Source organism: Aquila chrysaetos, unplaced genomic scaffold, assembly GCF_900496995.4.
Source record: "Aquila chrysaetos chrysaetos unplaced genomic scaffold, bAquChr1.4, whole genome shotgun sequence".
Classification (NCBI taxonomy): Eukaryota; Metazoa; Chordata; class Aves; order Accipitriformes; family Accipitridae; genus Aquila; species Aquila chrysaetos.
This window is the reverse complement of record NW_024470390.1, coordinates 169,244-185,234: the sequence shown is the minus strand read 5'-3', so window position 1 is coordinate 185,234 and position 15,991 is coordinate 169,244. Positions and strand designations below refer to the sequence as shown.

General features: G+C 59.2%; 2 protein-coding genes across 2 annotated transcripts; both read right to left on the bottom strand.

The window, feature by feature from the left end:
• Positions 1-490: 490 nt before the first annotated feature.
• Positions 491-5,689, bottom strand: LOC115338148. The gene is made up of 6 exons (XM_030006588.1): positions 5,608-5,689; positions 4,847-4,893; positions 4,147-4,227; positions 3,963-4,064; positions 3,637-3,784; positions 491-651 (listed from the first exon to the last, which is right to left on the bottom strand). The coding sequence occupies exons 1-6, from the start codon at positions 5,687-5,689 to the stop codon at positions 491-493; spliced, it is 621 nt and encodes a 206-aa protein (XP_029862448.1).
• On the bottom strand, positions 5,642-15,938 carry LOC115338152 (alpha-soluble NSF attachment protein-like). Its single transcript, XM_030006592.2, is given in 12 exon segments — positions 5,642-6,107; positions 6,264-6,314; positions 6,678-6,746; positions 7,007-7,030; positions 7,033-7,113; positions 7,230-7,314; positions 7,740-7,804; positions 9,347-9,424; positions 9,756-9,802; positions 12,572-12,688; positions 12,919-12,998; positions 15,795-15,938. Coding segments are annotated over 12 exon segments (897 nt in total). The 5' UTR covers positions 15,893-15,938; the 3' UTR covers positions 5,642-6,005.
• Positions 15,939-15,991: the final 53 nt, after the last annotated feature.

Genomic DNA, 15,991 nt, shown 5'->3' with positions numbered 1-15,991 from the left:
GGAATTTCGCGGGCGGTGATTCCCCCGCGGCGCCGGGTCTTTTGTATTTGCTAACAGAGACAGAAGCTCATGCGCGCTGGTTGGAGAGAAGACGCCGAGGACAGGAGATGTTGGCCGGGGCGGCCCGCACCCTCGTTTTTTGGCCGGTGTGGGGGGGGGGGGCGTCACGCAGGCGGGGAGGTTTAGAGGGAACGGAAGGCTTAAAAAGAGAAGTGCACGGGGCCCGCAGCCCGAGGCAGACCGCAACGCCAGGCTATGGGCATCACCCCAACCTGCCCGTAAGTGCAGGAGGAGGATCTCGCGGGCGGGGCGCCCATCGAAGTCGACATCGGTCACCAGCGCGCCGAGGACGCTTGTGGTTTACTGGTCGCGGCCGGTAAAATAAAACTGGTGCACCCAGTCCGTTGGTTATTAAGAGTCCCTGGTTGGGGGGTTTGAGACCCCCTGCTGGTGGTCTTTCTGCTTTTGGCGGGCCCGCGTGGTGATACGATCATCCGGTGGTGAAGAGGAGCGAGGCGAGGGTGGTTCCCGTTGCCGCGGGGCCGGCGCTCACCTGGTACACCAAACGGAGAGCTCGATCTGCTAGGTGATGGTGAAAGAAGGACGCGTGTTTTGTCAGCCTGCGCGCAGCGGCGGGCTTGATGGCGTCACCTGGGAGGAAAGAAGGTGGGTGGGTATGGGATGAGGCCGTCACGGGCTTCCGAGGGGCAGCGGTAGAGAAATTTGCCGCGAGGCGGGGAGGAAAACCGGAGCTCGGACGAGGCCCGGTGGTGCGGCGGCAGGCACGGGATCATGCATACGGTCCCTTGCGCATAGAACCAGGCAGTGGTCCCCGTTCCCATTACCGTTCCTGGGAGTGTGCCGGCTCCCAGCTTCGATGTGCAGCCGGGAAAAAAAACCCCACCAGGGACTTGCGCGATGGGACCTCCGCTGGAGACTACAGCTTGGCGCACCGCTGTGTTGTGAAAGAGAGCGGTTTTTTTTGCAGCCCCGGGATTCGTTGTGTGGGATTGGGGCCCCTACTTGGGTCCCACCGACGCCGGCCCACCTTCTCAGGGTGCAACCGGGAGCCGGGAGGAGCGATTCTGGCGTCGGGGATTTGTGTGGAGTCGGATGTCAGGACCAAAAAACAAAAAAAAAAAAAAAAAAACCGTGTTGCCCAACCATTTTTGACGACGTCATTTTATTTAGCCCCCCCTCTCCCTTGAGCCATATTATCCCCTTGGGTGATTGAGCGGGGGCTTAAAACCAAGAATAAACCGTTTGCCGTAGCGGTGGATTTTTTTTTTTTTAGCGGCACGGGATCGTTTAATTCCGTGCGGTAAGGGGAAAAAGACGGCGGTCGGAGCGGTGGGTTGGTAGAGCCGGTTTCTCAATCGACGGCCGGCCATGGTCCAACCCGAGGCGCCCGAGCGACTTAGCGGAATGTCAGCCAGCCTTCTGGCAACCGAAAGAAGGAAGGCGGTGATGGTTGATTTTGAAATGGTGTTGATGCGCCTGGGGCGGCGCGGGGATTTGTTGCAAGACGTAGAGCCCGAGGACGCTGCGGAGCCGGGGGGAGTGGGAGCTGAGCCCAGGGAGGGGGGGGGAGGGGAAGGGGGGCGCAACCCCACAGAACACCCCATAGTGTAACTTGATGGGGAAGGTTCCGGAGTCCGGAAAGATGGGTGCTGGACGGCTGCTCCTCAAACTGGTGCGAGCCTTCGTCTCGTAGGCCCGGGGAGAGCCTTGACGAGTGGGAGGAGCGAGGGGGTTGGGGACAGCAGCCCCACGCCAGCGCCGCTCAGCGCCATGGCAGGCTGGGGGGGGGAAAGGGGAAAAAAGGGGTGGGGAGAGGAAGAAGGGGAAAAAGGGCCTTGGGAAGAAGTGAGGGAAAAGTAAAATGGGAAAAAAAAATAAAAATAAGGATGGGGGAAAGGTGGGCGAAAAAAAGTGAGGGGGAGATAAGGGGGGAAGGAGAAAGGAGGGGGAGAAAGGGGGAAAAGAGGGAAAATGGGACTGGGGGAGGAAAGGGGAAAAAGGAGGGGTTGGGGGGGAAGGATTTTTTAGGGGGAAAAGTGGAGGGGGAATGTGTCAGGGGGCGGTGGGAAAGGGGGGGTCGGGATATCTGTGACAAGGGGGGAGGGGATGACGAGGGGGAAAGGGGAGGGAAAGGAGAAAGATAGAGGAAAGAAATACCAGATAAAAAGTTTTCTCTTTTAGCAGCCGGAGGTGGGGAGGAAGGAAAGAAAGAAAAGTGAAGGGGGAATGTGGGGGAGAACGGAAAGGGGCGAGGAAAAGTTGGAAGAGGGGAAAGTTCGGAAAAGGTAGGGGGAGGGATCGGGAGCGGGGAACAGGGGCGGAAAATGTTCGGAAAGGGAAGGGAAGGGGAAGGAGGGGGGAAAGGGGGAAAAATAGGGAGGGAGGAAAGGGGAGGGGGGATAAGAGGAGGAAAAGTGAGAAAGGAAAAGAAGTGGGCGGGGAAAGGGAGGGGAAAAGAAAAAAAAAGAAAGAAGAAAAAAAAGGGGGAAAAGAAAAGAAAGAAGGAAATCCAAGAGAAAAAGTGCAGAAACCTAGGAAAAAAGCGGAGGAAAGGGAAACAGGAAAAAAGTGGGGGAAAGTGTGAAGAGTAGAGTGGGAGGAAGAAGAAAAAAAGGGGAGGGGAGGAGCACTAAAGACGAGAAATGAACACAAGGGGGGATCCCACCACCCCCCCCCCCCCGGAAAGAGCGCAAGAGACAGGAGAAAACTAGAAAAAAGGTGAATGGTGACTGCAAACGTGAGGTGGATAAATTGTGTTGCAAGTGAAAAGCTGAAAAAGTGGGATAATAAAAGTGGGAGGAAAAGAAAAAGGGACGAAATGAGGAAAAGGGGGGGAAAGCCAGAAATGGGGGGGAAAAAAGGTGTGAAAAATAGAGGAAGATAGGAAAAAAAATGGAAAAAGAAAAAAAAAAAAAAGGAGAGGGGGGAAAAGTAGGGGAAAATGCAGGAAAAGTGAAGGGAAAAGAGGGAAGGGAAAACAATGAAAAAAAGGGGTTGTGAAGGAGGAAGAGGGAACAGGGGGAGGGATAATGAAGGGAAAGGAAATACGGGCGAAAGCGGGAAAAGAGAAGAAGCGGAAGAAGGGGGGGAAAGCGAGGATAATAACAGGGGGAAAAGCGAGGAATAAAGAGGGGGAGCAGGATATAAAAGGGTGGAGAGGAAGGACAAGAATTGCGGGAGGAAGGAAGGGGGAAAGCGAAGGGGGAATGCGAGAGGAAGGAAAGTAAAGGGGGACAGGAGGGTTGAAGCGGGAAATAAAAGGGGGGAAAGCGGAGAAGAATAAGAAGGGGGAAAGAGCAAAAAGGAGGAAAAGAATGGGAAGAAAGCAAGGAAAAAAAGGGGGGAAAGCAGAGGAAGGGGAAGCAGGAAAATGGTGGGGAAAGTGAGAAAAAAGCTGGAAAAGTGAGGAAAAAGCGGAAGAAAGAGCAGAAAAGCTAGGGACAAAAGCAGGAAAAGTGAGGACAAAAGCAGGAAAAGCGAGGACAAAAGCAGGAAAAACCAGTGGGAAAAGCGGGACGATAGAAGGGGGCTCCTCACTACTCCTTGACGGTGAACGGAGGGGTGTGTCCCGCTCAGCTGGAAGAAAAACCGCTCGGGTTGTCACCGACTGCAGACCTGGAGGACGGAGAGGGAGGAGGGTGACGGGTGGGGGGGCCGGGGCGGGGCGCGGGGTCGTGGCAGGACGTGGCAGGGGATGGGGTAGCACTCGGACGTGCGAAGCTGGAACGGGGTGAACTGGAGAGCTCCAGGTTGAGGCAACTCTCGGCGGGGATAGAGGGGAGGAGCCCAGTGGCCAGGGCTGTGCTGAGGAGCCCGGGCACACGACCTTGTCCTTCCTGGCGGGGACCAGAGCCCTGGGGGGGGAACACCAGAGGGCCACTGGACGGGGGGGACGCGGACCCCCGGGAGGGACACGGACCCCCGGGAGGGGACACACTTACGCGCCACGGAGTCGAGTGTCGTCCGTACAGAGACCGGGCTACGTAGGGTCGACTAAAGTAAGTAAATGTTGAGGAAGGGGCGTGGCTTTGTCCCCGAGAGTCCTGGGGGGGTGTGGCGAGAGGGCGGGAAATGGGGGACAGACCCCCCCTTCCCCTTCCCCGCCCAATCGACCGGCGACCGTACCTTGATGAAGGTGATGCCGACGACAAGGCCGCGCTGGGGGGGCGATTTCGGGAAGGAGTCGATGGAGACGATCTCGGCGTCGACTGCGGTGGCGGAACCTCAGGGGGGGCGGCCCCCCCCTCCCTCAGCCCAACCAGGACCCACCAGCACTGGGACCCCTCATGGGCTTCCCCCCCCAAGGAGCCACCCAAAAACCCCTTCCTTTGCCTGGCCCCCCGGGACCCCTGACCCGAGACTGCATCCCCTGCCTTGGACCCTGGCCTCATAACCCCGTCTCTGACCCCCTATAACCCCTTCTTGTAACCCCTGACCCCCATTAACCCTCTTGTGACCTTCGATAACCATTCACCCCTGTACCCCCTGACCACCACACCCTCCATAACCCTCCCCATGGACCCCGGGACCCCCCACAACTCCTCATTCCCCGTATGACCCCCGACCCATAGACCCTCTCCCTGACCCTCCACAACCCCCCCATGACCCCGACCCCTTTAACCCTCCCCACGACCCCCGGACCCCCACAACCCCTCACCCTATGAACACCGGAACCCCCATAGACCCTCTCCTGACCTCCACAACACCCTCACCCCAGACCTGACCCTTATAACCCCCCATGACTCTGACCCCCATAGAGAACCCTAACACCCTGACCCCGACCTCCCCCAGACCCCTCTCCCTGGGACCCCCGACACACCGATACCACTGGGATGTAGGTGACGGCAGTTCCGGCTAGGGCCGCCGCAGCCGCTGCGTAGGTCAGGTAACCGGGAAGTAAATCACCTCCCCTTCAGCGCCGCGCCCAGCAGGCCCCAGGGCCCCTCCCCGCCCTACCAGAGCCGCCAGCCCGTACACGTTGCCGCGATGGGCCAGCCGGGCTGAAGCTGTCACTCAAAAGCGGGCACGGGAACCGATCATGGCGGCACCGGAGCAAACGGACACGGATACGGCACCGCCCGGACCGCCCGCCCGCCCGCGGGGGGCTTCACTCGGACGGCAGCCGAAGCGACCTGTCATCGCCCGACGCACCCGACGCTCGTCACGGTTGGCGGGGGCGGGGACTCGGCCCGGGGCAGGCGGGTGTGCAGTTGTAACACCGCCCCGAGGGAGGGGCGGGGTGAGCGTTTGCGTTGCTCCGCCTCCGGGGGGGGTGTCCTGAGGTGTGACCGGCCTAGGGGCAGTGGCGTTAGCGAGGGGGCGGGGTCCTAGGGAGGCAATGGGCACACAAACAGGGACACCCCCCCTCCTGGGCAAGAGGGGACCGGCGAGGGGGGGGGGGGGGCGCTGTGGGGCAGGGTACAGCGCAGGCTCGTTAATTAACACCCCCACCCGGCAGCCTTAACGAGGCCAAGGACAGCGTTACCCTTTGGGGGTGGTGAAGTCAGCCCCAGCACTGGGGGTTTTGGGGGGTTAAGTGGGGGGGTCGGCAGCCCCCCGTCCATGTGTCGTCCCCCCCCCCCAAACAGGCCCTGGCCCGTCTCCGCTCATGCAACGTTTTTATTTGCGGAGGAGCAGTAACAGCAGCCGCGCCCGCCGTCGACGCCATCGCATGCAGCAGCCCCTGCCCTTCCTCCTCCTCCTCCTGACCCCTCCCAGGGCAGGGCAGGGGGGGCACTACACACGCAGCCCCCAGGGAGAACGGGGACCCCCGGGGTGAAGGGAGAGCGGAGGGGGAGAGCTCCAAACCCGGGCTCCCAGGGAGAATATATTACACCATTAAATATCTGAAGAGGGGTCCATGTACAAGGAGGGGGGGAGCGGGGGCAGCTCCGGAAAATGGGAATGGCTCCAGAAAAGGGGAATTGGGGAGGGGGGGGTGAAAGGGGGGGGGGGGGGGTCTGCAAAGGTCGGGGGCCAACTGCCTAGCGCAAGTCCTCCTCCTCGCCCTGGATGGTTTTCTTGATGCGGAGCAGCATGGTGGTGAGCCACTGGTCCAGCCGGGAGATGGAGTCGTATTCCTTCACCTGGCAGGGGGGAGAGAGGAGGAGGAGGAGGAGGAGGAGGAGGAGGAGGGAAGGCGGCGTTAGTTGGGAGAAAGCTGGAGGGGGAGGAGGGGGCTCCTTCCACCTTCGTGTTTGGGGTGAATTCCTGCGTTTTACTGGCACCAGCATTAAACCTACCGCATCGGTGTAGCCGTCGATGTTCTGCTCCTCGTGAGCATCCAGCAATTTCTAGAAGACAAAAGCAGGGAAGGGGAGGGGGATGAGTGAGGGGAGACACCCCGCCCCCCCCTCCCCAGCCCTCTGCTCCCCCGAGGAGGGGGAACCCTCCCAAAAACCCTCTGCTCGCTTTGGCTTCGCTCCCCATCTTCCTCAAGAACAGATTTGGAACGCGGCGGGAGGGGGAGGACAGAGCTGCCTGGGCTGGCCAGAGCCAAGCCCACCGCAGCCAGGAGCTTCCCGGGGAGCAACCAGGCTGCGGCTCATCCCGGCCCCCGGCCCTTTATCGCGCTCCCCAGGATCGGGAAGCCATCCTGGCGGCGTTTCCGTCCCCGTGACGTAGCTGAGAGGAAGGAGGGGAGTTCTGCTGCTCACCTTGACCAGTTTGCATTCCCTGGAGTCTGTAAAGGCTGGAAACATCTCTTCGTACTTTTGCACGGCCAGCTGGAGGGGAGGAGGAGGAGGAAGGGCCGTGAGGAGGAAGGGCATGAGGCAGAAGGGGCACAAGGAGGAAGGGGCATGAGGTGGAAGGGGCATGACGAAGAGGAGCAGCTCCCATGGGTGGGCTTGTTTTGGGAGCTTATTCCGAGCAGAGGCAGCGTCCCCATGTCCCCGCTAGCCCAGAGGGTAGGAGAGACCGCCCCAGCCCCTTCCCGACCCTCCACTGTCCGGTGCCGGCGGGGGTTCCGTGCCCTGTCCCCCACCTTTGCGTTAAGCATGTCAATGCAGAGAAGTGGCAGAGGGCTGCCTTGAAGAAATACTCCTTGGCGCTGTACTTCAGCAGGGGACTGTCCATCGCGCTGGTGCCCACCTGCAGAAGACAATCGGGATGGGGACGGGGAGGGGGATTGGAGATTTCCCAAATTATTTAGGGAGCTCCACCAGAGGATGCTCTCCCGAGACGCGTGTCGGGCAGGAGGCACAGACCTGCTCGTAGATCTCCACGGCTTTCTGGTACTGCTCCAGCTGGGCCGCGTAAGTGGCCACTTTCAGCAAGCACTTGTTGGCAGAGCTGTGGGGAAAGGAAAGCCGAGAGAGCTCAGGGCAGGGCTCTCTGCCCTGAGCATCGTGCTGCCCACAGAACCGTAACCCCACCAGCAAGGCCTCCCCATGCCTGTTGAACACCCCACGTTCACCACCCAAAACTGGGAAGTGGGGTCCCCATGATGGGGGGCAAGAGCCCAAGACGGCACCGGGGCTACTTCTCGCCCAGATGGCAACGCGAAAGCGGATCAGAAAAGCGGTGGCCGGGATGAAAAATGGGAAAGCAAGCAGCGAAAACACCAACGGGCACGCTTGATCAGGGGGATGTCGCTTCGTAGACAAAATCGGCCACCATCTGTTCTAGACCCAGCCCACGCCGTGCCAGAGCACCGATCCCATGGGGAGAGCTGCTCCGGCAGCAACGGCGAGGCCGGGAACGGGAAGGGGCTCTGCCTTACCTGTTGGAAGGACTCTTCCCCTTTGTAGTAATCCGCAGCCTGCTCGTAGTGGGCTATCGCCTAGGAGGAACGCAAACACAGTCAGGGCGTAGCACACCGCCAAAAAAATACATATATATACATATAGAAATACAAAGACATGGGAGCCGCAGAGCCTGCAGCGATGCTGTGCTCAGGAGAATCCTCCCCAGCCTGGCCTCGCAGGGCGCACGCCTGCTCCCAGCCGCCCACGCAGCTTCCGCTGCCCGCGCTGCCATCTGTGCTGGCTGCGGCGGCCGGCTCCCATCCCAAGGTGGCAACTGGCCGGCAGCTCCCTGCCGAGACAAGGTCAGTGCGGCAAGAGGGCTTGGATCTTCACGGGGCGGGGGGTGAGATGCCAGCCCGGCGAGCATCCTGGCACGTCGCAGCTTTACCGGGATGAGCGAAGATACGCTCCCTCCCCAGAGGAAAGTTATTTTTCTCTTTTCAGCCCATTCTTTAAGGGGGCGGCTCATCTCCTGGCTGCCTGTGGGCGCGTTTCACACCCATCTCCTGCCAACAGGCTGGGGACCTACTGGGCAGCTAAATTTGAAGGCGAATTGTATCGCTGCCATGGAACGCATCGGATCGGTGCCGAGGAAGAGGAGGCTTTCCTGATGGGAGCTCACAAATCCGGCTGAGCAAGTTCGGCCCTTTCCCAGAGCTCCGAAGCCCAGCCTTGAGGGCAAATCCCTATGTTATTCTCTCCAAGGAACTCATCGGGGAACAGCGACCGGCAGGGCAAGACGGCACCATGGGTTATTCCCAGGAGCTGTCAAGGAGGGTGTCAGAAAGGCTTGCTGGGAGGAGTGTCAAGAACAGCCCTAAATTAACTTGGGAAACGAGCAGAAGCCTGAATTAGATCCATGCAGGATGTGGAAAAAACTTGTTTCCCTTTAAAATGAACCTGGTTTATCCCCCAAGGGAAAAAAAAAACACCCCACTGAGTCAGAATCCGGAGCCACGGGGGTAGGAACAGCATCTGTGGAAGCAGCCCTGAGGGACCCCGCAAGCACCTGAGCCTCCAGGAAGCCGGAGGGCTTCGCTACCTCCATCCATAGCGGCGATTTCTTCTCAGATGGCTCCAATCAAACTGTTCTTGCACTTCCCAGATGCCCACGCAAGCCCAAAGGCTTTTTTTTTTTTTTTTTTTTCCTCCCTTTCATTAGCTGCGGCGTCAAGGCTGTTCCAAGCATCTTCCCGGGTTTGCGCAGGGCTGACACACACCAGGAAGCATCACTGGTATTTGGGGCTTAAAGCCACCGCAACGGCAGCCGGCAGACCTCAGAGGAGCAGCGGGCACGTTTCAGGGAAGAAGCAAGAACAGCCTGAGGGCAAAGGGTGACCAGCTGAGGGTACGTCACCCTGAGCAGGTATGACAGCTCTGAGCTCATCTGCCGGGGTTGCGATGAATCAGCAAAGCCCTCCGGAGCCAAGAAGCCTCCAGGTTTTGACCACTTCCAAATCCCCGCTTGAATTGAAGGTGGCGTTTAGGAAAGCCAGAGGACGCACAGCTGTGCCTCCCCGTGCCCCGACAGCCAGCCACCTGCCCTACGGCGTTCCCCTCTCTTCCCCCGCGTTTACCTTTTCGATGTCCACCAGCTCCGTCTCATAGATTTCCGCTATCGATATGTGGTGCTTCGCAGCGATGGTGAACCGACCCTGGAAGCAGAAAGGAGTTTGCACACCTGGGCTGGCACTCACCGGGGTGCTGGGAAGAGCTCTCCAAGCCGAACAGGAGCAGGAAAGCTGCTCCGAGGGCAGACAGCGCTGCCAAACTTGCCATTCCCAGCACTCAGGGAAGGCTTTGGCCCCTGCCCACCATGCATTTGCCTCCAGGTCTCACTGGGCGTGGGTTTCAGCCCCATGCAATGCCAGCAAGCTGGACATAAACCCCCCCTTGATCTCTCTGAGCTGAGGGCACAGAGAGGTGGGTCAGACCCTTCGGCCTTGCCACCCTCCCTCCTGGTGAGAAGAGCACGGCCGGGCTTACCATGTCTGTGTAGATCTCAATAGCTCTGATCAAACAGTTAATGGCCTCTGAGAAGAAAAAGAACAGATTTGTGAGCACGGGTCTTTTGGAAGAGTGGTGCTGTTTGCCACCCCTCCCTCCTGCTCCCAGCCTCCCCGAAGCAAGGGAGCTGTATTTATAGCACGCTCAAAGATCAATAGTTACTCAAGCTGAGGCTACAGGCTTCGAGGGAAATTTAGAGCACGCGAGTGGTGACAGCGACCATCAGAGAACAGCAGAGCAAATCAAAGACTCTCTGCTGGCACCGTCGCATCCCCATGCCCTGGCGTTCCGGCAGCTGATGGCCAAGAGTCAGCCAGTTTGCACCAGGCAGCCTACGGACGCTTTGCCATATCAGAGGTTTCTGATCACAGACCACCTACAACAAGATCAGCAACTCTGCTTTTGTAGGTAACTCCTGCAGACAGGAGTTATCCTAAGCCAAGGGGCAGGCAGAGAGGTTTAGGCTTTAACGGCAGCCTCCGAGCTCACCAACTGCCGAGGAGCTGGTGCTGCTACGCTTCCACCACAGCCCTGCTCACGGTGCACCGTGCCCCAGGGCGGACGGGAGCAGGGGAGGGGAACAGGACACATCTCCTGAGGTCCCCAGAGCAGGTGGGTAGCAAAAAGCAGAACCCAGACGCGCTCCATCCAGTGGCCTGTGCCGCCGGGCCAGCCCAGGAGCTGAGAGGCATGAATAACGTTATTTGTTTTGCCAGAACAAAAGGCTTTTGTTTGGGGTGTAGGGCATTTGAGATGCAGACCCCTAAACGTTTGGGATGCAGTCCCTGTGAAGGGATAAGCCCCTGCAGTAACTCCACAGCCCCGCTCCTGCCCCACAGGACCAAGACAGGAGTCCTCCACAGCCTCTCCCCAGACCGTGGGGTAGGATTTAACCCGGCATTGACTCAGACCTGGCCCCCTCTGTGGTGTTTCACCCCAGAAGGTTATCCAAAGGGAGATGCGCTTGTTGCTCAGACAAGCGCCCAGATCCACCACAGTCCAGGACAGGGGGGCTGAAGCCGCAGCGTTTTGCTGTATTTCAGGAGGAGGTGCCTTCCCCTCGCTGACTCCTAAGAGGCGTGGGAGGAACTCTGCTGCAGCTAAATGCCAGGCTCCAGGAGACGGATCTTTTTCTGACTGCTCCCAGCTGTCAGGCTCGCGGTGCTCCCTACCAGGGAGCCGAGCAGCGCAGGAGCTGCCATCTGACTGACGGCTGCCACAGCCGCGTCTTCACCGCACCCAGCCCCGGGTACGTGGGACGGCGGTTCACGGTGGAGGAGAGATGGGAGCGGCAGGGGGAAGAGAAGGGAGCGGGGCTGGATCCCCAGTTCGTGTCACGGCCGACCCAAGGGACCGCGGCAGCGCGGGCGCTCGAGTCTGAGGGCAGGAGCACGTCCCTCCGGCACCGCTGCCTGCGGCTCCTGGGTAAAGGCAGCTGCGGGGCCTTTAGCCAGCTCTGAGGACAAAGTCAGTTCACCGAGAAGAGGCAGTCGTGGACACGCAGGCGGTGTTCAACCACATTTTTCTCTCCACAAGTTCACCCACAGGGTTGCATCTTTATTCTGGCCTGTCCAGCCAGCCCCATTGAACACCTCGCCTGCCAGAAGGCTCCGTCTAGCACGGACCCATCCCCACCACAGTGAATTCCTGTGTATTCAGGAAGGTTTTTGCCCCGATTAGGAAGAGGCAGGCTCAGCCTCTGCCTTTTCCCTCCAGTTTACTGAAAGCCACAATGCACCGGGGTGGGGGAGCCAGCACGTTTCACCACACCGGCTCACACAGCCACCCAAGAGAGGAAAACTCAGGTCGAGAGCAGCACAAGCGGATAATCAGAACATAAATCTCTGGGAGATTAAACAAATCCTCCAGGAGATTAAATTTGTTTTCTCCTCAGGTTATTTCATTATCTTCTCTGAAAATCACCCAAACTGATCCAGCCCCGGCACAGATAACCCTGGGGGCTACAGTAAACTAGTGAGGCAGCTTGCCAGGAACAGCAAAGCGTTCCCCTACAGCATGGGGAAATGCAAGGAAAGCAAGACCAACTCTCATGCTCCTTCCCCTCTTCGTATCTGAAACTCAATGGCCCACGCTCAGCAGCTTCCACCACTACATTCCCCTTTTGTGCTCCAGATCAGGCAGAGGAAAGCTAGGATCCAAATCACCCACAGGGGAACATGCAGGACACCCCAACTCATCACCCATCCCACCAAAGCCAGCTGAAACACCAGCCGTCAAGAAGGAGAAGCATTTACTCTCAGCTGGTCCATCAAGCCCAGAACAGCTCCTCCTCGGCTCGGCTCCCAACAGCCCAGGAGCTGCTCTAACACTGGAGCGAAGGGAGCCAAACGAAGCGCGATCCACGCGCGGCGCGTGAATCACGACCAAACCCCTTCTGCGGCTTCAGCTGAAGCCATATGCTCAGAGTCAGGCTCGGCAGGCGGCACAGGGATTCCCGCGGAAGGGGGGGGGGGGGGGGGGGGAACCAACGTCATCCGGCAGGCACGCTGGCTGCGGAGGTGAACTTTGCTTGCCGTCAGCTACCAGAGCGACTCGCAGCTCGGGGGAAGCACATCAAATCCAGCCCACAGCATCTCGGCTCGCTCCCAAAGGTGTCAAAAGGATGGGATAACACACACCAAGGAGAAACCCTTGTGTAATGGGCAAAAACCCAGCAGATACGTACGACACGCAGCCTCTGGTAACTGAAATCGGGGCATTCTATGCGTGCTCCCCAGCTTGAGAGGCTGAACAATCCCCAGCTCTGAAAGGCTGGAGGGAAATCAAGCCCTTACCTTGCGGATCAGCTTTCTTGAAGGCATTGCCCGCGTCCACAAAGTTGGTGGCTGCGTCGTGCTTGCTCTGCAGCTGCAGGTGGAGCTGTGCCGCCTGGCAAAAGGCATTCCCTGCGGCTGGAGAAGGAGAGAGGAAGCTCAGGAGCATTGTCTTAACCACTTCAGAGAGATGGGATGGAAAAGCTAGGTGCAGGCAGGTTAGTCAGCTCAAAATCAAGCTAAAATAAGCCAGCAGCATCGAGCCTGCGCCGGCTTTCAGACCCAGAGGGGTTCACTCCTCCCTGGAGAAGGTGAGGAGACTGCACCCCCAGCCCAGGGAAACAGCTCACAGCTGCACATGTACGTACCGCTCCAGTTTTTGGCCATTTTGAACATGTTTGCTGCTCGAGCGTAGATGTCGCATGCTTCCTCTATCCTGGAGGAGCCCCTGGAAGCAAACAGAAGCCAGGCATTGCATAAATGCCTGCTGGGAAGCTCAAACCCCGTGCCCGAGCAGAAAAAAAAATAAATCGCATTGCTTCACTCCAGCTGCCAACAAGAGCAAGAGAGGTTCCCTGTGGCGAGCTGCTGACACAGACAAGTCCCTCCCAGCTCGAGGGGCAGAGACCGGGCCCCTGTAGGACTCTCTTGGGAAGCTGCAGTTAAAACAGAGGCCAACAGGGAGAAAAAAGCGGGTTTGCTGCCTGCTTGCTCCGAGCCGAAGCTCGCAGACAGCCCAGTAGCTTGCACGGCCAGAGATCCCATGCTCACAGCCATGGGGAAGAACCCCAACCCTTCCCTGCTCTAAATCTCCCCGCTGACAGTGGGATCTGGGTCAGTCCTTCACAGAAGCACTTTTTTATTAATAATTAACGAGCAGAGAAATCCCTCCTGCAGCAAAGGGGTGACGTGCCAGTCCCAAATGAACCCACGTTGCTCCTTTCGGCGAAGCCCTAGCTCACGGCCCTCCCTCTGCCACCGGGGGCACAGCCAGCACCCGCTGGAGCACCCTCCTGGCCCCCAAAACAGCCCGAGGGAAGCGAGGAGGAAGCCAGCTCATCCTACAATGACCTGTTTTGAAATGCAGGGTCTGCAGGACACCAGCACCACCTTCCAGCTCTCTGGCTCTGCTAGCAAGCGCATTCCTCTGCCGACCTCACCGATTCTGACTAGAAATCCTGGCTGGTGACTCAAGGGAGCTTATTACGGCCGTATTTGTGTTTTAGAGGCTTTTTCTAAGCACAAGCTTAAGCAGTTTTGCTCACGTTTCCTCCCTTTCACTAGAAACCTGCAGTCAGAGACATGGCAGGGGCTTGGCAGGAGCGACTCGCTGGAGTCAGCAGCTCTACCAGTTCGGATTGGTTTGAGCAGCAAAGTTCTCCTGCTTCACTAAAAAATAAGGAAAGCATCAAGGCAGCCGCTCCGCCCAAGGAACAAACCGCCTTCCCGGCGATGCCGTCCCCACTTAACGCCGGCTGATAAGGGGGATAAAAGGGCAATAAGCATCTGGCGGATTTCGGCAGCCAGACTTCACGTGCGCAGGGCTGACGATGGCTTAAGGCTGTTTGAGACGGCCACGGAGATCTCAGCGCTTTACAAAACTGCCTTTTAACTCAAGAGAATCCCAGCTGCGATTAGAAATTGCCGTTTAATACCTAAATGCCTGAGTTTTCCATCTCGCGTTAATTTGGAGCTATTAAATAACATTAAGGAGGGCGAGCTGCAGGAAACGCAACGGCACGGCGAAGCGAAGGGCAGCAGAAACCACTGCTCCGGTCCCTCATGCACAAAACCTGCCCCCAGCGTCTCCTTCCCAACCACAGCCCGACGAAAACAAACCTCCCCCTTACCAGGCAGGGGACGGGCTTGCTCTCGTTTATGAAATCACCCCGTTAAAGCCGAATTTTTCAACATTAAGCAAGGGGCAACTCTCGTTTCTCCCCTAGCACTGGAGTTGTGTAAAGCCGCAGTTAAAGCCAGGCCTGGTCAGGCAGCATGGGCATGAAACCGGTCTGGTCTGTGCACAGAGACGAGTCTGAGCAGCTCCAAGGGGACAAATGGAACCCCTGGGGTTTGTCCTTCGCCAGCACGATGAGGGGCAGGGGGGAGCAGAACTCCGTCAGCCCTGATGAGCCCCCACAGAGACGTACCGCCAGCCAGGACTGTGCATGGCAGAATTTAAAGTTTAACCCCCCCCAAATCTGAACTGGTCGTAAAGCCCACGCTGAAAGCAAAGGACAAGTTCATGACGAATTGAGAGGCCATAAGAGCGCTTGCTGCTTTTTAACAGCCTTCCCCACCCTCATCTGTAGCCCCCACGCCCCATGACACGCCCTTACGCCCTCTGCCAGCCCCCAGCACCCCCCCCAGTGCCCACTCCTCACCCCAGTGCCCCCCTGAAGCTCTTAACACCCCTTACCCTTGCCCAGTGTCCACCCCCCAGCCCCCCAGAAGATCCTAGTACCTTTTTCCTACACCCAGCACCCCCACCATGACCACCCATCAGCCCAAAGCCCCCCAGAAGCTCATAACATCCCTTCTCTGCCCCCCCTGCACCCCTCAGAGCCCACGCTTCACCCCAAAACTCCCCAGGGCCCAGCACCTTCACCCCAAAGCCCCCCAGAAGGTCTATACACCTCTTCCGTGCTCCTCTGCACCCCCGCAGTGCCCATCCCTCACCAGAAAGCCCCCCCAGGAGCCAACACCTTCACTCCAAAGCCCCCCAGAAGCTCCTAACACCCCTTCTCTGCCCCCCTGTACCCCCTCAGCGCCCACCCTTCCCCCAAAAACCCCCCAGGGTCCAACACCTTCATCCCAAAGCCCCCCAGAAGCTCCTTACACCCCTCCTCTGCCCCCCCCGTACTCCCTCAGCGCCCACCCTTCACCCCAAAACCCCCCAAGGCCCACCACCCATCAGCCCAAAGCCCCCCAGAAGCTCATAACATCCCTTCTCTGCCCCCCTGCACCCCCCCAGAGCCCACCCTTCACCCCAAAACTCCCCAGGGCCCAGCACCTTCACCCCAAAGCCCCCCAGAAGCTCCTTACACCCCTTTTCCGCCCCCCTGCACCCCCCCTCATCCCACCACCCACCCCAGGGCCCAGCACCCTCATCTCGAAGCCACCCACCCCCTCCAAGAAGCTCCCGACACCCCCCCCAGCCCCCCACCGCTGTCAGCCCCCCCCGGGGGGAGGGGGGGGCCCAACCCCGAGGCGGACCGGACGGGTCCTAGCGGCACGTACTCACCCGAAGAGGCCGGCGAAGAACGACTGGGAGCCGCGGACCTTCTTGTCGGCCTCGGCCAGGAGCTGCAGGGCCTCTTTCTCCTTCCCGGCCTGGTCCATGGCGGCCGCCTGCAGCCGCGGCGCTCCGCCTACAGCTGACGCCACCGCGCTCCCCCCTCACGTGACTCGGCGGCGGCGCGCCGCATTGGCGGGCGGGCG